This window comes from Entelurus aequoreus, linkage group LG14 (genome assembly GCF_033978785.1).
Source record: "Entelurus aequoreus isolate RoL-2023_Sb linkage group LG14, RoL_Eaeq_v1.1, whole genome shotgun sequence".
NCBI lineage: Eukaryota > Metazoa > Chordata > Actinopteri > Syngnathiformes > Syngnathidae > Entelurus > Entelurus aequoreus.
The window spans coordinates 21,260,432-21,282,074 of record NC_084744.1 but is presented as its reverse complement, the minus strand read 5'-3'; the positions used below and the strand labels follow the sequence as shown (position 1 = coordinate 21,282,074).

Sequence of the window (21,643 nt, the reverse complement as noted above, 5' to 3'; positions counted from 1 at the left end):
AAAAATATTTTTCTTAGTGGAATATTTGATGTGAAGTAATGGGAACCTTGGATAGGTCAATAATTCATAATAACATTGATTTTGATTCAATATTATGTTTTGAGCAATGACAGTTTGAAAGAAAAAAAAACAGCTTTGTTCTATTAGTCAACATTGCAACTTTTTCTAAATTACATTTAACCTTTAAGCTTTTTTATTTCACTTTTGTTATGTTTTTGTTTATTTTAATAGTATTTTTAGAATGTGCCGTGGGCCTTAAAACATTAGCTGTGGGCCGCAAATGGCCTCCGGGGCACACTTTTGACACCCCTGCTGTAGATAATAAAAAAATTAAATCTGATAAATCTATCGATAAACATCAGAGCCTGGCGACGCATGCGCGTTTATCATAACTCTCTCGCTCTCTCTGTCTCTGCCCCTCCCTCACCAATGCTGCTGCGCACCTTCACAATTTGTTTTGTTTATAACCCCTTCTTAACCCTGAACGTACATTGAAAATACACGCAACCATAACTCAAAATGTCGGACATTTGAGGCATTTATGAAACTTCGCTCGGACAGCTCGGCAAAAGAGGACATGTCCGGTGAAAAGAGGGCGTATGGTCAGTGTATCCTAGCCCGGTCGCTGCTAGCAGCGATCGGTTTTACCGGACATGTTCTCTTTTGCTAGCATGCTAGCAGCGACCGGGCTAGGATAGACTGACCATACGTCCTCTTTTCACCGGACATGTCCTCTTTTGCTAGCATGCTAGCAGCGACCGGGCTAGGATAGACTGACCATACGTCCTCTTTTCACCGGACATGTCCTCTTTTGCTAGCAGCGACCGGGCTAGGATAGACGACCATACGTCCTCTTTTCACCGGACATGTCCTCTTTTGCGTGGCTGTCCGGGCAGAGTTTCTTAAATGCCTCAAATGTCCGGCATTTTGAGTATTGTTTACACAACGTGCAGTACGCTACTTAATATGTCCGTGTGGAAACTCGTTCGGTACCGAAACGGTTCAATACAAATACACATACTGTTACACCTCTAAACCCTACACAAGAACAGAGAGAACATGCAAACTCCACATATTACAATCCCCATGCTTTAGTTATCCGAGTGGGCTAAATTGATTCCGTAAGTGCGGCTGTTTTAGTTAGCAAAATAGTTATCCGAGTGGGCTAAATTGATTCCGTAAGTGCGGCTGTTTTAGTTAGCAAAAGACTTGCCCAGGGCTTAGTTGAATCTTTGTCCGTGTGCATTTATTTCAAGTAGAATGTGATTTGAGAAAACTGCCCAGTGGATAACTTCTTTTTCCACTTTGATGGCAGTTTTAAATATTACTGTACACTTACTCAATTCAACAGAGTGCAAAGTTGAACTCTCCTGAGATCTTGGAGCAGATTGTGAGAAGCTGTCACCTCCACATGGGGAAGGTCTTACTCCCGGCCTGAAGAGCCCCCCCCCCCCCCCCCCCCCAAAAAATCCAGTTTAGTCTAACAGTCGTATCATTATTAAAAACAATCTATATTAGTTTATTTGCCTCGTGCACGCTGCCGCTGACGTCCCAGTGCAAGGTGACGGTCATGTGACGCCTCCACACGGGGTTCCTGCGCAGAATGACGCTTCCTTGTACGCGGTCGCCAACGTGAACAACCATAGGCTTGTCAAGCATGAACAGAGTCTGCTTCCAGTGTGTTGGTCTGAAAAACACAAAAATAGAGATTTTGCGGTTCGGGTTTTATGCTGGCGATTCCAATCATCCATGCATGTATTAACTACATTTGGGGGCGGTATGGCATAGTGGGTAGAGCGGCCGTGCCAGAGACCTGAAGGTTGCAGGTTCGCTCCCCGCCTCTTGACTTCCAAATCGCTTCCGTTGTGTCCTTGGGCAGGACACTTCACCCTTGCCCCCGGTGCCGCTCACACTGGTGAATGAATGATAGGTGGTGGTCGGAGGGACCGTAGGCGCAAACTGGCAGCCTTGCTTCCGTCAGTCTACCCCAGGACAGCTGTGGCAACAAATGTAGCTTACCACCGCCAGGTGTGAATGAATGATGGGTTCCCACTGCTCTGTGAGCGCTTTGAGTATCTAACAATAGAAAAGCGCGATATCTAATCCATTATTATTATTATTAAATTACAATGTTTTTATGGTGACCAGTGAGCATCATTGATGCTTTAACAATATCAACACAATATTTAAACTAATTCCTTATTCTCTTATTACACACAATTGTGTGAGCAAAACAAAGTTAATAGTACACAATAAAAAACGCGAAACAAACAAAAATATTTTTTTGAGAAAATAAGAATACTGATCTGATAACTTAATATCCACACCATCAATGTATGGATAGATCCGCCCTCTTACATGTGACTGCAGATTGCTACAATGTTGACACAGCAACAGTTGTTGTATTATCCTCTCTCTAAGTCTGAATAATCTACAGGTGCTCTGTGAAAATGATTGTCTTCTGTGCAAATTTAAAGAAAGTGAACAGTGTGTGATTTACTACAATACTGTCAGTCTTGTACATTTTTATTTTTAGTTTGTTGATATTGATCACACATTGCACAGCTTTTATTGTTCTACCAACACAGTGATGCCTAGAAGGCAAAGAGTAACTCAACCCTCTTGAATAGTTTCTACCTCAGTTTGTATGCTTTCTTGAGTTAGCACAGGATTAATATGTGGACGTGACAAATGAGGTAGTTGATAGAAGTGTTTATTTATGCTTTTTTTGTGTGTTTTGTTCAATCCTAGATTTAGTTGCTTTGTAGACACACTGAGATTAAGTCTAAATTCATTGTGTTCTTCATGGTGTGTTTGAAACTGCACCAATTTTTTCCTCAGAATTTTCAACTAACTTGAAGTGTTTTGTCAGGATGATTATTTATGATATGTACATATTTCGGAATGTGCTTGTGTTCTAGTTTGGGCCGAAGTAAAACAAAGAAAACAATCTGAAGTTGTCGTAGTATTTTTAAGTTATTATACCATGATTTTACTCGTCCGGCCCCACGTGGGAACAGATTTTCCTCCATGAGCTAAAATGACTGACACCCCTGCATTAGAAGTTAAAACGTTTCATTGTCGTCAAACATGAAATAATGACGAAAATAAAGGTGGCTACTCTGTTCGGTGCAGTTGAAATAGAAGACAAACAATAAATACATACAAAAATAAATATATACAGTCGTGGTCAAAAGTTTACATACACTTGTAAAGAACATAATGTCATGGCTGTCTTGAGTTTCCAATAATTTCTACAACTCTTATTTTTTTGTGATAGAGTGATTGGAGCACATACTTGTTGGCAAGTATACTTGGCACATACTTGGCAAGTTTCACTGCAATAAGGCGCTTTTGGTAGCCATCCACAAGCTTCTGGTTGAATTTTTGACCACTCCTCTTGACAAAATTGGTGCAGTTCGGCTAAATTTGTTGGTTTTCTGACATGGACTTGTTTCTTCGGCATTGTCCACACGTTTAAGTCAGGACTTTGGGAAGGCCATTCCAAAACCTTAATTCTAGCCTGATTTAGCCATTCCTTTACCACTTTTGACATGTGTTTGGGGTCATTGTCCTGTTGGAACACCCAACTGCGCCCAAGACCCAACCTCCGGGCTGATGATTTTAGGTTGTCCTGAAGAATTTGGAGGTATTCCTCCTTTTTCATTGTCCCATTTACTCTCTGTAGTTCCATTGGCAGCAAAACATGCCCAGAGAATAATACTACCACCACCATGCTTGACGGTAGGCATGGTGTTCCTGGGATTAAAGGCCTCACTTTTTGTCCTCCAAACATATTGCTGGGTATTGTGGCCAAACAGCTAAATTTTTGTTTCATCTGACCACAGAACCTCTCTTCAGAAGGTCTTATCTTTGTCCATGTGATGTCAGATGAAACAAAAATTTAGCTGTGTGGTTTTAGAATAGCCTTCCCAAAATCCTGTATAATGCTGAAGAAACAAGTCCATGTCAGAAAACCAATACATTTAGCTGAACTGCACCAATTTTGTCAAGAGGAGTGGTCAAAAATTCAACCAGAAGCTTGTGGATGGCTACCAAAAGCGCCTTATTGCAGTGAAACTTGCCAAGGGACATGTAAGCAAATATTAACATTGCTGTATGTATACTTTTGACCCAGCAGATTTGCTCACATTTTCAATAGACCCATAATAAATTCATAAAAGAACCAAACTTCATAAATGTTTTTTGTGACCAACAAGTATGTGCTCTAATCACTCTATCACAAAAAAAATAAGAGTTGTAGAAATTATTGGAAACTCAAGACAGCCATGACATTATGTTCTTTACAAGTGTATGTAAACTTTTGACCATGACTGTAAATACCAGTAGAAATGTGCAACAGTGGAAAAACAGTGGAAGCTATTGGGAGTCAATATCGTAATGGCCCATGGGTAAAAACTGTCCTGCTCTTCTGTAACCAAAATCTCTTCCCTAATGGCAGCAGGTTGAACAAGTGCTGACTGAGCAGGGTGCGAGTTGTCTGCCAGGATTTCCTTTGCGCTCTCTTTACGTGATCATTAACAATGTTAACATTTCTACTAATATTTTGCCTGTACCGTTAATTAAGGTTTTTATACCGCGACAGTTTGACCCTGAAATGGATCGATTCATTTTAAATGAATTCCTATGTAAAAAAAACAACTTAAGATTGATTGATTTTAAAGTGTCAACTGTATTTTCAACGGGATGTTCTGAACTTCTGTTTCCATGCAAATTTAACCTACTCAGTAGCCTAGCAACCTACTCAGTTCTAGTGGTTAGAGTGTCCGCCCTGAGATCGGTAGGTTGTGAGTTCAAACCCCGGCCGAGTCATACCAAAGACCAAAAAAAATGGGATCCATTACCTCCCTGCTTGGCACTCAGCATCAAGGGTTGGAATTGGGGGATAAATAATTGATTCCCGAGCGTGACCACTGCTGCTGCTTACTGCTCTCCTCACCTCTCAGGGGGTGAACAAGGGGATGGGTCGAATGCAGAGGACAAATCTCACCACACCTAGTGTGTGTGTGACAATCATTGGTACTTTAACTTTACTTTAAAGGCCTACTGAAATGAATTTTTTTTATTTAAACGGGGATAGCAGATCTATTCTATGTGTCATACTTCATCATTTCGCGATATTGCCATATTTTTGCTGAAAGGATTTAGTATAGAACAACGACGATAAAGATTGCAACTTTTGGTATCTGATAAAAAAAAGGCTTGCACCTACCGGAAGTAGCGTGACGTAGTCAGTTGAACATATACGCAAAGTTCCCTATTGTTTACAAGGATGGCCGCATGAAGTGAGAGAGATTCGGACCGAGAAAGCGACAATTTCCCCATTAATTTGAGCGAGGATGAAAGATTTGTGGATGAGTAAAGTGCAAGTGAAGGACTAGTGGGGAGTTGAAGCTATTCAGATAGGGAAGATGCTGTGAGAGCCGGGGGTGACCTGATATTCAGCTGGGAATGACTACAACAGTAAATAAACACAAGACATATATATACTCTATTAGCCACAACACAACCAGGCTTATATTTAATATGCCACAAATTAATCCTGCATAAAAACACCTGCGTGTTTGTTATGCTAGCTCCTAGCTCCTCTGCTAGCTCCTAGCTCCATAGAACACGCCAATACAATTCAAACACCTGATCAACACACACAATCACTCAGCCCAAAAGACCGTTTACCTAACCCAAGGTTCATAAAGCTTATATATTTTTAAAAAGTTACGTACGTGACGCGCACATACGGTCAAGTTATCGAATGTTTAGCAGCCAAGGCTGCATACTCACGGTACCTGATATTCAGCTGGGAATGACTACAACAGTAAATAAACACAAGACATATATATACTCTATTAGCCACAACACAACCAGGCTTATATTTAATATGCCACAAATTAATCCTGCATAATAACACCTGCGTGTTTGTTATGCTAGCTCCTAGCTCCTCTGCTAGCTCCTAGCTCAGGGGTCGGCAACCCGCGGCTCCGGAGCCGCATGCGGCTCCTTGACCACTCTGATGCGGCTCAGCTACATGCACGCCGACCCCCTCGATTTTCCCAGGAGACTTATGGATGTCAGTGTCTCTCATTGATTACTCCCAGGGAAAAATAATCCTATTAACACTCTAATTACTATATAAAGGGTGTGCCCTAATTGCACTGCAGTAATTGTCCTCTATAGCATTTACTTACAGCGTGTCAGTCCAGCCACATGTTGCATGTTGTTATTACTTGCTCACACAGGAGACAGCAAAGCATACTTACTCATCAGCCACACAGCTTACACTGACGGTAGCCGTATCAAACAACTTCAACATTGTTACGTTACAAATATGCGCCACACTGTGAACCCACACCAAAAAAGAATGAAAAACACATTTCTGGAGAACATCCCACTGTAACACAACATAAACACAACACAACCATTACCCAGAATCCCATGCAGTCCTAACTCTTCCGGTCTACATTATACACCCCGCTACCACCAAATCCCCCCACACATCAACCCCCCCCCCCCCTCTTCGTGGTTGGTTGAGCGGAAGAGTTAGGGCTGCATGGGATTCTGGGTATTGGTACCGTCAGTGTAAGATGTGTGGCAGCTGAGTTAGTAGCCTTGCTGTCTCTTACGTGAGCAAGCTAAAGCTGCATTCCACTTGTGGCCGAGCAGGTACACTGCTTGGGCAGACTGTAGAGGGCGCCAAATGAAGGGCCATCACACTCTGATATTCGGGAGTCTCCCGGGAAAAATGAGAGGGTTGACAAGTGTGACGCAAGCGACATTCATCCAAAACTCGCGGGCTGCACTAACATCAAATTTCCACATTAAAGTGCGTGCCGGTGCGTGTGTCTGAGACCCCTGGTTAACATAGCACAAAGCATGTAAGCTTTGTATGCGGTGTTTTTCATTTTAAATTTTAAAAACATTTTTGTGGCTCCCATTACTTTCTTTAATGTGTGAAACTTGCCAAAATGGCTCTTTGAGTGGTAAAGGTTGCCGACCCCTGTCCTAGCTCCATAGAACACGCCAATACAATTCAAACACCTGATCAACACACACAATCACTCAGCCCAAAAGACCGTTCACCTAACCCAAGGTTCATAAAGCTTATATATTTTTAAAAAGTTACGTACGTGACGCGCACGTATGGTACGGTACGGTACGTGTTATGCTAGCTCCTAGCTCCTCTGCTAGCTCCTAGCTCCATAGAACACGCCAATACAATTCAAACACATGATCAACACACACAATCACTCAGCCCAAAAGACCGTTCACCTAACCCAAGGTTCATAAAGCTTATATATTTTAAAAAAGTTACGTACATACGCAAAAAAAAGCCAAAGCTGCATACTCACAGTAGCACGTCTGCGTCTTTGTCATCCAAATCAAAGTAATCCTGGTAAGAGTCTGTGTTGTCCCAGTTCTCTACAGGCGTCTGTGTATCCAAATCAAAAGTCCTCCTGGTTAGAGTCTCTGTTATCCGAGTTCTTCCATCTTGACTGCATCTTTCGGGAATGTAAACAAAGAAGCGCCGGCTGTGTACTGTTGTGGCTGACTACGTTCGAAAAATACGTCCATTTCGCACCGACAACTTTCTTCTTTGCTTGCTCGGCTTCCTTCTCCATAATGCAATGAACATGATTGAAACAGATTCACGAACACAGATGTCCAGAATACTGTGGAATTATGAAATGAAAACAGAGCTTTTTCGTATCGGCTTCAATGTGGAAGGCATACCCGTGTTCGCCGGGCTACGTCACACGCATACGTCATCCTCAGAGGCGTTTCGAACCGGAAGTTTAGCGGCAAATTTAAAATGTCACTTTATAAGTTAACCCGGCCGTATTGGCATGTGTTATAATGTTAAGATTTCATCATTGATATATAAACTATCAGACTGCGTGGTCGGTAGTAGTGGGTTTCAGTAGGCCTTTAATGTTGTACTGAGCTTACTAATGTTAATAATGGAAGAGTTGCCGAAGGTATTTTCGCTTCCTATGGCGTTGTTGCTCTTTAGACAGCAAACTATAGTTAAAACTGAATCCACAGCGCCTCTACTGGTTGCACCCAAGTGGTGCATTCCATGAACAGAATTAATGATAAGTAATGATACGAAAGATTCATACTCAGCATTAGGTCCGGTGTTGAGCTCTACTGGTGCACCGCCTTCCTCCAGGCTCTTGAAGACGACGCTGAACCAGGCAGTGAAGCCGTGAAACTGGCCCGACCTCTCCAGGCAAAACTGAAACTGACCCTCCATTTCCTGATCAAGAAACCAGCAAAAAGACTTACATGTAACAGAGTCAGAGACTAGAGAATATGAGGATGAAAAATAGAGTATACCTCCAGGTCGGACACCTGCAGCGTGTACATGTCCAAGCCAAGGACATCATGGGGAGAGGCGAGACAGTCGTCCCGCTCCGTCACATGGCTGAACTTGGGTTTGGCAAAGAACTCCTGCAGTGCGAGGGACCTGCAAGGAGGAGGCACGATGTCGCAAGGTCACTATAGTGTGTGTGTGAGTGACAGGAAGAAAATCTCTGATTCGCTTGCCGAAAAGTCCTAACAACATTGCCTTGTAATTTGGGGTAAATCCAGTAACTCCACAGGTGTGTTTTGCTTTGTGATGTCAGCGTATACTGGGAGGGTTGTGGTGAATTATATTTATATAGCGCTTTTCTCTAGTGACTCAAAGCGCTTTTACATAGTGAAACCCAATATCTAAGTTACATTCAAACTGGGAGCAGGTGGGTAAAGTGTCTTGCCCAAGGACACAACGGCAGTAACTAGGATGGCGAAAGCGGGGATCGAACCTGGAACCCTCAAGTTGCTGGCACGGCCACTCTACCAACCGAGCTATACCGCCCTACAAACTCACGGCCGTGGGCTATTTGAAGCCCACAGGCCCCTATTTTGTGGTCCTCATTCATAGTGAAGTGAATTACATTTATATAGCGCTTTTCTCTAGTGACTCAAAGCACTTTACATTACATTACATTATCTAAGTTACATTCAAACCAGTGTTGCTGGCACTGGGAGCTAGTGGGTAAAGTAACTTACCCAAGGACACAATGGCAGTGACTAGGCTGGTGTAAGCGGGGATCGAACCTGGAACCCTCAAGTTGCTGGCACGGCCACTCTACCAACCGAGCTATACGGCCCCACAAACTCACGGCCCGTGGGCTATTTGAAGCCCACAGCCCCCTATTTTGTGGTCCTCATTCATAGTGAAGTGTATTACATTTTGTATAGCGCTTTTCTCTAGTGACTCCAGTACCATGAATTGATTAACGTGGACCCCAACTTAAACAAGTTGGAAAACTTATTCGGGTGTTACCATTTAGTGGTCAATCGTACGGAATATGTACTGTACTGTGCAACCTACTAATACAAGTTTCAATCAATCAATCAATCAAAAACAAGTTTTTCCAAAATAAGAGAACTTCAACTCCAGTTATGGAAAAAAGTGCCAACATGGCACTGCCATATTTATTCTTGAAGTCACAAAGTGCATTATTTTTTTTAACATGCCTCAGAACAGCAGCTTGGAATTTTGGACATGCTCTCCCTGAGATAATCCTAATACCCACTACAACTATGGGAAATACTAAACTTTGACTTTCACAAAGTGCATTATTTTTTTAAACATGCCTCAAAACAACAGCTACAAAAACAATGAAGGCACACAGCTGCAGTCCAGAGTATACTAGAGCATACTTGCCAACCTTGAGACCTCCGAAGTCGGGAGATTGGGGGGGTGGTGGGGGGGTGGGGGGTGTATATTGTAGCGTCCCGGAAGAGTTAGTGCTGCAAGGGGTTCTGGGTATTTGTTCTGTTGTGCTTATGTTGAATTACGGTGCAGATGTTCTCCCGGAATGTGTTTGTCATTCTTGTTTGGTGTGGGTTCACAGTGGGGCGCATATTTGTAACAGTGTTAAAGTTTTTTATACCCTCAGTGTGACCTGTATGGCTGTTGATCAAGTATGCATTGCATTCACTTATGTGTGTGTAAAAGCCGCATATATTATGTGACTGGGCCAGCACGCTGTTTGTAAAGAGGAAAAGCGGACGTGACGGCAGGTTGTAGAGGACGCTAAAGGCAGTGTCTTTAAGGCACGCCCCCAATAATGATGTCCGTGGAAATCGGGAGAATGGTTGCCCCGGGAGATTTACGGGAGGGGCACTGAAATTCGGGAGTCTCCCGGGAAAATATCGGCAGGCCGATTAAAAGACATCTCTACAAACAATGCCTCTGACTTTGAAAGAAGAAGAAAGAGGATGTAATCAATCGAGTTGGTCAACTTGGACATCCAATTTCGACCTGGAAATGACGAAAAAAACAACATTCTTCGTCTAAACGGGAATATATCAACATTTTAACAGTCGGCATCCCAGTGATAGCAGACACTGTACAGTGAGTGATATTTTTTATGTGTGTTGGCTCTCAATTGTCAGCCAATATAAATATATTGGGTTAATAAGAGATTCAGAGCTTTCCTTTCAAGCCCATATTGGCAAACTGTAAAATAGTCAAATTTAATCTCGCAAATTCAATGATTTTCAGCCACTTCAACTATTGCCTTACCAGCTGGTCTCAGGCTGGTCAGAGTTAAAAAAAACAACATTGGAAATCTTGTACAAACAAGTAATTAAAGTTATGGATAAAAAACCTAGGCACTATCATCACTGGGCCATTCTAAAAAAAAAATACAGTATTTTAAACTGGGACAGTCTTCACACATTTGCAGACTTAAAACTGAACTAAAAAGTACTGCATGATCCTCTGGCAGAGTTCATCAGCCAAAGAAACAGCCGTGAGCGTGTCACTCCAGGCTCTGTCAGAGGTGACTGTTATACTCCTCTGCGCAGGAGCACTTTCAGTAAGTCGGCCTGGTCAGTAAGGAGCGCAAATGTGTGGAACTCAGTACCTGAGGAAGTTAAACAGGTCACAATTTACAAGGCTTTCACAAAAAAAAATTGAAATGTGGCTTATCAACGCCTACAGCTGCCAGCACTAAAAGATGAGCCTGTTTTGATGCTAAGATAAATGTTATGTTGTATTGTATTTTTTATCATATCGAATATGCAAAATACGATAAGGGTATCGCAACTGGCTCACCTTTACAGGTACTCGCCCCTGCACCATCTGTGAGCCTGTGGCCTCGCTCTCTTCATCTCTCCTTCCATCAAGGCACCGGCGGGACTCTGCATGGCAGGGACGTCCTCCTCCCTGAGCCAAAACTAAGCTTGACCGCATACCTCAACTGGACATGAGTTGGTTGGCATCAGCAGATTCTCAAATGGGCACCCCCCGTCATCAACGTTTCGTCGAATTAAGCCCATGACGCTTCGGAGGGGCTCGACGGCAGATCCAGCGTCCTGGATCTACCCCCGCTGAATGCCACCCAACTCTATGTCCCTAGTCCTTCAGTAGGTCGGCTCTGCCATCGCACCTTTCTTTGTAACCAAATCCAGCGCGATGCTTCCTCTGCCCTTTTAGTGATGTTGGCTACCAGCCGCTTCCTAGCCAGCCCCTCGATCCCTAGCAGTCCGAGTGCTCTCCAGAGCGACCGCCCCGCAAAGCCTCTACAGCCCACCTCCACCGGTAGGTTCCAGGCCTTCCATCCATTGTGCTGGCTCTCGAGGATGAGGGTTTGGTACTTCTTGAGCTTGCGTTCGTACGCCTCCTCCATCCTCTCTTCCCAAGGTACTGTCAGCTCGATAAGCACCACCTGTTTGGTTCCTCTAGACCACAGAACAATATCAGGTCTCAGGGTAGTGTGGGCTATCTCCTCTGGGAATTTGAGCTGCTTCTTCAGGTCGGCCCGCATCTCCCAGTCGTTTGCTGTGGCCAGAACTCCATTGTTCCTCCCTCCTGCTGCTGCGCTTTCACCTGCCCTGACGAAGTGGATGAAGCGTGGCCCATTAGAGAGCTGCCTTGTCCTCTTCCTGGCCTGCTCAACACCTTCTGCCAGCTGAGCAAGGATCTGGTCATGACGCCACCGGAACTTGCCATCTGCTAAGCTTGAGTGACAAGAGGAGAGGACATGCTCCAGGTTAGCTATCTTCCCGCAGAGTGTGCAGCTGGGGCTCTCTACCATTCCCCAAGTATGGAGGTTTGATGGGGTGGGCAGGACATCATATGTAGAACACAGCAGGAACCTGATCCGGTGGCCTTCCATGCTCCAGATGTCCTGCCAGGTTAGAGATCTGTCTTTTACACTCTCCCATCTAGTCCAGCTGCCCTGTTTTTTCATGGCTACTGCCTTGACATACCGGCTTTCCTCCTCAGCCTTTCGGACCTCCCCCTGCACCAAGCCTCGCCGCTCCTTTGGGTCAGCTTTGTTCCATCTTGTTCTGGATGAGCAACCCAGACCAAGTCTTCCCTGGGCTACTGATCCCACAATGTCCGCGTGATGCAGTCGATCCTCCGCCTCCCTCAGTGCTATGCTGGCTAACCACTTTCTGCCTGACCTGACGACAATGCCTGCCTGCCGTACTCGCTTGTCTTTGCTGTCTCGTAGCATCATGGCCTGGCGTGTTTTTGTCACCTTGTACTCCTCCACCACTGATGTTATTGGCAGCTGTAGCTTGCTTCCTGTGCTGTACAGTCCAATGGAACAGAAGCTTCTTGGGACACCCAGCCATCTCCTCAAGTAGGTGTTCAACTTTTTCTCCAGACTCTCAACTGTGGATACAGGTACCTCATAAACCAGGAGTGGCCAGAGCAGACGGGGGAGAACCCCATGTTGGTAACCCCAGGCCTTATACTTGCCCGGGAGGCCGCTCTTTTCGAGGGATGTCATCCAGGCTTCTGCTTGGCTAAGCATTTCTCTCACACTCAGCCGGTCATTGAGGTCTGCCCTATACCACTTCCCCAAGCACTTCACAGGTTTCTCTTGGACAGTTGGGATGATGTTCTCCCTGATCTTGAAGCGAAACTGGTCCTGAACACGCCCTTTCTTCAGAACTAGGCTTCTGGACTTTGCCGGTTTGAACTCCATCCTTGCCCAATTGGTGAGCTCAATCAGGTCCTCCAAAATCCATCTTCCTTCTGGCACTGATCTTGCTGTGATGGTAAGGTCGTCCATGAACGCTCTAATGGGCAGCATCTGGATTCCGCTTGCAAGGACTGCGCCTCGACCTAACTTCTCTGCCGACTTGACAAGAAGATTCATGGCTGCAGAAAATAAAATCACTGAAATGGTGCAGCCAGTGACAATGCCCACTTCGAGTCTCTGCCAGTTGGTGGTGAATTCTCCGCAGGTGAATCGCATGTTGAATCCGTCAAAGTACTGACGCAAGAGTTTCTGGAATCGCTCTGGTATGTGGTAGGTCTTCAAAGTCAGCTCCACTAACTTGTGGGGTATCGTTCCATAGGCATTTGTTAGATCAAGCCACAAGACTGCTAGGTCTCCGTGGTTCCTCTTTGCATCCTCGATGATCTTGGAGATTACGCTGGTGTGTTCGAGACAGCCAGATACCCCTGGAATGCCACCTTTTTGAACTGAAGTATCCATGTAGCCATTATCCAACATGAAGGTGGTTAACCTCTTCGCCAGAATCCCCAGGAAGAGCTTAGCTTCCACATTGAGGAGGGAGATGGTACGGAATTGCTTAATCCCTGAAGAGTTTTCTTCCTTAGGGATGAAGCACCCCTCAGCCACCAGCCATTCATCAGCAAGGAAGTTCTTCCTCCACGCCACCGTCAGCAGCTTCCAGAGTCGTTTCCTGAGCCTTTCGCAATGCTTGTAAACATTGTACGAGATGCCGTTCGGCCCTGGGGCTGATTTTCCTCTTGCCTTCTTGAGGAAGCTGTTGACTTCTTGCCAGCTTGGTTCCTCCGCCTTAAAAGGAATAGTTGGTTCAGCTGGTTTAATGAGCCTCTCCATCTCCTCCAAAGTGTCCTCCCTCCTGGGATCGCTGTGGACCTGCCGAAGGTGCTCCTCCACCTCTTCCTTTGTTGCTTTCAACTCTCCTGATCTTTTGTCACCCAGGAGTTTCGACAGGTAGTTGAATGGGTTCTTTGTGAAGGCCACCCTTTCCTTCAACCGCCGCTTCCTGTTCCTGCGGTGACACTCAGCTCGTCGCAAGATCTTAATGCGCTCCCTCAGGCCGTTTCGCAATTCTGTGAGAGCTGGTTTCTCATCTGCTGTTGCTTCACGAAAGGCCTTCTTAAGCCTACGCAGATCTCCTCTAAGGATTGCTATCTCCTTCAGGCGTCTGTTTTCCTTGGGCTGGATGTTTACTCTGCCTTTTTGTTGTTTCTTTCCGAAGCGATCAGCGCCAATACTCCAGATTATCGAGGACATGGCCTTGAGCTTCTTTCCCACGTCTCCTGCGATCGCCGCTTCCAGCACCTGGTCGACATCACGGTCAAACATATCCCATTCTTTCCTTTCAGCTGCAGTTGGCCAGTTCACTCGCTCTTTCCGAACGCCTCCAGCACAAGTGTTCTGGCCATGCCGTCTGGTATCCTGAGTGACTTCCCTCTCACTGTGGTGCCTTGCTGCCTCCGTCACACCAGCGATGCTACTCCTGCCCCCATCTCCATCATGTGCCTGGAGATTCTGGGGACTGTGGTTTGTGTCCTGCCCCAGCCTCTCCTCCGTCTCACCAGGTTTCCCTGTGCGTTGCACATTACTTTCAGGTTGCATCTTGTGCATCTTGGTTTGGTGTATCTTGAGACCTTTCTCATTTTTGCATATCTTCCCACATCTGCAGACCCGGGATAAATCGCTTAGCTGTTCCGTAGTCGATTGTCCGTCGTTGATGGTCATAACATTGGTCTGGCCTGTGGGTCGATCATCCTCCCCCGCTCTCGCCCGACCCCGGGGGTATCTTGTATTGTGTGCTTTTTTACTTTTTCTCTCTCTTTATTTTATTTTTCTTTTACATTGTAATTTTACTGCCTTTTTTTATTTTTTACTACAGATGAAAACTAGCCTTCTGGCTAATTCTGGCTTTTTTAACCATGTGTAGTCATGTGTTTTTCGAAATTGCATTGTCCCCTTTGAAATAAACTAATCTTAATCTTAATTAAATCTGCGATGAGTAATAATCTGGATGCTGTGGGGCTGTCTTGGTTGACAAGACTCTGCAGCATCGCGTGGACATCGGGGGCGGTACCTCTGGATTGGCAGACCGGGGTGGTGGTTCCTCTCTTTAAGAAGGGGAACCGGAGGGTGTGTTCTAACTATTGTGGGATCACACTCCTCAGCCTTCCCGGTAAGGTCTATTCGGGTGTGCTGGAGAGGAGGCTATGCCGGATAGTCGAACCTCGGATTCAGGAGGAACAGTGTGGTTTTCGTCCTGGTCGTGGAACTGTGGACCAGCTCTATACTCTCGGCAGGGACCTTGAGGGTGCATGGGAGTTTGCCCAACCAGTCTACATGTGTTTTGTGGACTTGGAGAAGGCATTCGACCGTGTCCCTCGGGAAGTCCTGTGGGGAGTGCTCAGAGAGTATGGGGTATCGGACTGTCTGATTGTGGCGGTCCGCTCCCTGTATGATCAGTGCCAGAGTTTGGTCCGCATTGCCGGCAGTAAGTCGGACACGTTTCCAGTGAGGGTTGGACTCCGCCAAGGCTGCCCTTTGTCACAGATTCTGTTCATAACTTTTATGGACAGAATTTCTAGGCGCAGTCAGGGCGTTGAGGGGATCTGGTTTGGTGGCTGCAGGATTAGGTCTCTGCTTTTTGCAGATGATGTGGTCCTGATGGCTTCATCTGGTCGGGATCTTCAGCTCTCGCTGGATCGGTTCGCAGCTGAGTGTGAAGCGACTGGGATGATAATCAGCACCTCCAAGTCCGAGTCCATGGTTCTTGCCTGGAAAAGGGTGCAGTGCCATCTCCGGGTTGCGGAGGAGACCCTGCCCCAAGTGGAGGAGTTCAAGTACCTTGGAGTCTTGTTCACGAGTGAGGGAAGAGTGGATCGTGAGATCGACAGGCGGATTGGTGCGGCGTCTTCAGTAATGCGGACGCTGTATCGATCCGTTGTGGTGAAGAAGGAGCTGAGCCGGAAGGGAAAGCTCTCAATTTACCGGTCGATCTGCATTCCCATCCTCACCTATGGTCATGAGCTTTGGGTTATGACCGAAAGGACAAGATCACGGGTACAAGCGGCCGAAATGAGTTTCCTCCGCCCGGTGGCGGGGCTCTCCCTTAGAGATAGGGTGAGAAGCTCTGCCATCCGGGGGGAGCTCAAAGTAAAGCCGCTGCTCCTCCACATCGAGAGGAGCCAGTTGAGGTGGTTCAGGCATCTGGTCAGGATGCCACCCGAACGCCTCCCTAGGGAGGTGTTTAGGGCACGTCCGACCGGTAGGAGGCCATGGGGAAGACCCAGGACACGTTGGGAAGACTATGTCTCCCGGCTGGCCTGGGAACGCCTCGGGATCCCCCGGGAAGAGCTGGACGAAGTGGCTGGGGAGAGGGAAGGCTGGGTTTCTCTGCTTAGGCTGCTGCCCCCGCGACCCGATCTCGGATAAGCGGAAGAAGATGGATGGATGGATGGATGGAGTACTAATCTGTGATGTTGTCTAAAAAAAAGCGAACGTTGTGATGCGTTTTTGAAATTAACGCTCGAAGTATGCTTCAAATTAGCAAAATACGTAAATATTACATATTATAAATGTGCCTATTACCACATTACATTTATACGTTCAGTGTGTATATAAAACCTTTATGGAGGTATTTAGATGTTTACGTGCTTTATAGGTAGAATAGAGCAACTCCCATAGCCATCATTTTAAGCAGACTTTTGCTCTTGCTATGTATTTAATAAGTTAGAAATCATAGTTTTTGTCTTACATAAGGATTGTGAATGACACGCAAAATTACCCTCAAAAAGTGCCGTTCCCCTAAAGATTTATTATGTTTTAATAACCTTTACACTTTCATAAAAGCATGTTCAAATGTGTGACACGCTCACTGATTGGCAGACTAAATATTTACAATATAATACCTCCATCATGCATCATTAAAGTGTGAGCAATGCTATTTCACTTTCATTTGTTAACATTGGGGCTGGCAGAATTAATGCTGTAATGCGGATTATTGCAAGTTATCATCAATATTTTTAATTCAAAGAACTCCCACTTACCTCAAATGTAATGATATTCAAGGAGCTAAATATACAGCAGGTGTTTTTGAATCAGGCACCTTAGCAAGAAGCTAAAAGTCCTTAAGTACTTGAGGGGTCCTTTCAGGCAAGACAGCTCAATGTAAACTCAAATCAGGCACCTTAGTCGGTCGGCAAATACAGGTCCTTTCCGTAGCAAATCAGGGTCCTATTGGCTGTTTTTGTTCTTTTTGACAGATTTGACAGCACTAATTAGCATTTTAATTAGTTTTAAATTTGAATGACTGTTATAGGTGTAAACATTTGTACAGTACTTAAAATATAACGTTTTATGATGACAATTTTTTGATTACTGTGGCCTAGTGGTAAGCATGTTAGCTGCATAGTTAAGAGATCGCAGGTTCAAATCTCTGTTTGGGCATCTCTGTGTGAAGTTGGCGTGTACTTGCAGTATGTGTGTTGTTGCGGATACTCCCGCATTCTAAATATTTGCGTATTAGTTTATTTGGAGACTCTAATTGTTCGGTGTCATAGTGTGAATGCTTCTTACTGAAGAGGGGTGAAGTCCAGGCCGTAGGTGTTCTCCCAGAAGGCCATTTTCTCTGCGTAGTAGCTGTGGGCCTGACATGGCACCAGGGTGAGGCTTGCAGAGGAGGGCCACATGGTGCCGCCCTCCCTCAGCCAGCGTTCTCTTGCCAGCAGGACGGACTCCACCATGTACTCAAACTGAAGCACAAAGGGAGCCGATTGGGTTTCTAATAAGATCAAATGTGTGTAATATCTCGTAAAAGTCAGCACAGTACGCTCCTCACATTCAGCTTCTTCAGTAAGGCATCATTGGGTTCCTTGTCCTATTGGAAAACTGATTTTCAAAGTGGGGGTGGGGAGTTATACTCTGTGAACTGCACAGTTCCTCAATTCCAGCAGCACCCATGCAGCCCACACCCTAATCCTGCTACCGCTATGCATGTTTGTAGGCAAGACACACTTGTGTTGCCAGCTATTTGGACAATAATGTGGATAGTAGGGATGTGAATCTCTTTGTCATGGACGATTCGACTCGTATCGCGATACATGGGTTACGCTCCGATTCAAAAACGATTCATTTATATAACGTTTTAGTGTGTGAACCATTCCATACAACACGATTTTGCGTATGAACGATTCATTAAGATTTGATTTAGTGTATGAACGATTCATTAAGATTCGATACAATGTATGAATGATTCAATTCTTTCATTAACATTTGTTGATGGACACATTCCTTTTTACGACACAAAAGCATTCCTTCCCGTGCGTACGCTCCTTCTCATGTTAGAGGATAAATAGATAGGCGCTCAGACTAGATCTGTCCAAGCTAAGTCTATGAGCATGAACCGATGAAAACTACTCGGATAAGAGGCCCAATGTCTTTTAAGACAACTGAACAGTTCAATGCCATGAGGATAACAATAGCCTGATGAATGACAACACCCATAAGCACATTCGTCTTCAAATATAAAAAAACACATTCTATAGATGTGGCATGCTTCTAGTATTTTCATCAACATGTACATCCCCAAATATGTTTCATAAAGTAAAAAGGCAAAGATGTCAAATATATTTATTTTCCACGAGTCAATTCAGTGTCGTCACAGACAGTTCTAGCCAATGGCTTGACGGGGGGGCAGGACTTCCGGGACAAGGATGGGAAGTGGTGTGTGTTGTGGAGTTGAAAGGAGAAAGGAAAGTTGCGGGAAAAGAGAGAAAGATACGGAGATTGAGCTCCTTGTACGAGACTGTTGCATTTTGTGAAATAAAGAAAGACAAACTGGGAATCTGTCTGAGCATACATTCCTTGGGATGTTATAATATTGACGGACGGCACAGCACGGAGATGTTCCGCATCATTGACATTAAGTAGCTTATGGGTAATTATTTGTGGGGCAGCCTTGATTCTCGCGTTGTTTTAAAGATAAACAGTCTGTCCGTGTATCTACGTCTATTCTTGTCTCCAGTAAGTAAGTAACGTAACAAGCGTGTGTATATTGCAGCCCGGAAGAGTTAGGACAGCATGGGATTCTGGGTATTTGTTCTGTTGTGTTACGGTGCGGATGTTCTCCCAAAATGTGTTTGTCATTCTTGTTTGATGTGGATTCACAGTTTGGCGCATATTTCTAACAGTGTTAAAGTTGTTTATACGGCCACCCTCAGTGTAACCTGTATCGCTGTTGATCAAGTATGCGTTGCATTCACGTGTGTGTGCGTACAGAAGCCGCACATATCTTGTGACTGGGCCGGCACGTTGTTAGAATGGATGAAAAGCGGATGTGACGACAGCTAGTAGAGGACGTTAAAGGCAGTGCCTTTAAGGCATGCCCCTAAGACTGTGGTCCAGGTGGAATACGAGATATAATGACTGAACAACACCTTCGTTCGATAATGAAGGTTGCCTCAGCTCAAAGCCTGAGCCCCGACATTAATGAACTAGCATCTCAGAAAAGATGCTAGGTATCTGGCTTGGGCACATCAGATTAGATCAGTGTGTTGCAAACTGAGCAGTTTAAAGTCCTGAATGGTTGGTTTATTCATTGTTATTTTATTTTCAAATGTATTACCCTGTTGAAAAAGTTAATGTTGATATTTACCTCAGAATGCTGCAAATAGAAAAGAGGCATTCAATTTTTATTTAAATTGTATTTGATATGTCATTGATATTTTTTAATTATTATTATTATTATTTGAAACTCGATTTTGCATGTCACTATAAAGTTATATAAGCCTTGCATGTTCAATATTCAATGCAAAGGAAGGAATTTTCAAAATGGGGTCCCAAGGACCCCATCAAGTCATAAAAATGGGATCACACAGTAAATTTTTGGGGTCCCACTTTTTTGTAAGCGTTTTGAAAACAAATGATAAATGTATGCATTATACTGTTATATCTCACATTCTATATTGTGTTTTGGAAAAAGGTTGTCATAAACGTTAACTTAATTCATTAAAAAAAATAATACAAAAGAAAACACATTTTTATGCATACGTAAGACCCCATAAGGGACAAGCGGTAGAAAATGGATGGATGTAAATGTATTCAGTTATAAACATTCATTCACTTTCTTCTTTTCTTCTTGGATCTAAACTTTACCGCTGCCGGTATTTTTTTCTCTATATTTCTATTTAATAAGTTGTAGGTGTATTTATTTCAGTATAAAAGTGTAAAAAGTTTTTTGCTTCGGTCATGAAATGATGATAATGGTGTGCCAGGGCATACATGCATATGATCAATCAATCAATCAGTCAATCAATGTTTATTTATATAGCCCTAAATCACAAGTGTCTCAAAGGGCTACACAAGCCACAACGACATCCTCGGTACAGAGCCCACATAAGGGCAAGGAAAACTCACTTCAGTGGGACGTTGATGTGAATGACTATGAGAAACCTTGAAGAGGATATGTGGGTAACCCCCCCCTAGGGGAGACCGAAAGCAATGGATGTCGAGTGGGTCTGACATAATCAGTGTTGGGTTAGTTACTGAAAACCAGTAACTAGTTATAGTTACTTCATTTAAAAAGTAACTCAGTTACTAACTCAGTTACTTTGAAAAGTAACTATTTAGTTACTTCTTTTTTTTTTAAAGCTCCCATTAATACCCTTTAGCCTTCATTTCAGTACTGTTATTGCACTGGAGAATAATACAATGTGTTGATCAACTTGACATGCATTTGCATCACTGAACTCTGCTAAGCAATGTGGTCTACATACAACACACAAAGACAAAGATATGTTACAAAGGCCAATTTGTTTCTGGCCAGAACAAATTGACAAAACTATTTTAAATAGCTGCAACATAACATACATAAGTAACAAACAGCATAATAACAACATAGCTGTAAAGCAAGAAAGGCACACACTACATACACAAAGCCTAACCAGGCGTTTTTTCCTCAAAGAATTCTGACACAAAATCATGTCTGAAGCCCAGAACACTCTACACATTTCCCCAGTTTTAGTTTAGAGATAAGGAAAGATTGGCCTGGCCCACTAGCATCCTTCTTTATGTTTGTGAACTTTATAGTCTATACATTTAGAGTGGTGTGATAGTCAAACACTTTAGAAGTCTAGGATGAAAGAGTATATAAGAGAATTGACAGCAACGTTCCCTCTAAGGTGCGCCGCGCCTGTGCAATTGCGCACTGCTCAAGCATCCTCTGCGCACGGCATATCTATGCCACGCACAAAATCAAATAAAAAAATAAGCGCATAACAATTTTCGACACACGGACACGACAGAGAAAACAGTTTTCGTCATCATTGTTCAAATATTGTAACGTCTGTCGAGACGCTTTGAGGACATGAATTCCATCCATCACTTTACTGAGCAAAACTCTTTATTGTCGGCCATAAACACATCACCAAAACATTAGCAAAAAAATGATATCTAGCAAAAGTGGTCATTTTCTGCAGTACAAACCAGACCAAAAGCAACTTTGTTATATCAACAGCAGCCGCTCGCTCTTTCTCACTTGCGCCAACACATGCACATATGGCACTTAGCCAGTGATGCGTTTA

At 44.2% G+C, this 21,643-nt stretch overlaps 1 protein-coding gene across 4 annotated transcripts in view; it reads right to left on the bottom strand.

Moving 5' to 3' along the window:
• Window positions 1–1,474: 1,474 nt before the first annotated feature.
• prmt2 (protein arginine methyltransferase 2) overlaps window positions 1,475–21,643 on the bottom strand; it is a 29,266-nt gene continuing 9,097 nt past the window's right edge. For 3 of the 4 annotated variants that reach the window (XM_062069203.1, XM_062069204.1, XM_062069206.1), the window contains exons 5-8: window positions 17,640–17,815; window positions 8,356–8,485; window positions 8,139–8,275; window positions 1,475–1,687 (exon numbers count right to left, since the gene is read on the bottom strand). In XM_062069203.1, coding sequence (XP_061925187.1) covers window positions 1,510–1,687; window positions 8,139–8,275; window positions 8,356–8,485; window positions 17,640–17,815 — 621 coding nt within the window. In that variant the 3' untranslated portion in view covers window positions 1,475–1,509. Of the gene's footprint in view, window positions 1,688–1,722; window positions 1,997–8,138; window positions 8,276–8,355; window positions 8,486–17,639; window positions 17,816–21,643 lie in introns of those variants that run through there. The other variant, XM_062069205.1, reaches the window with a different exon arrangement.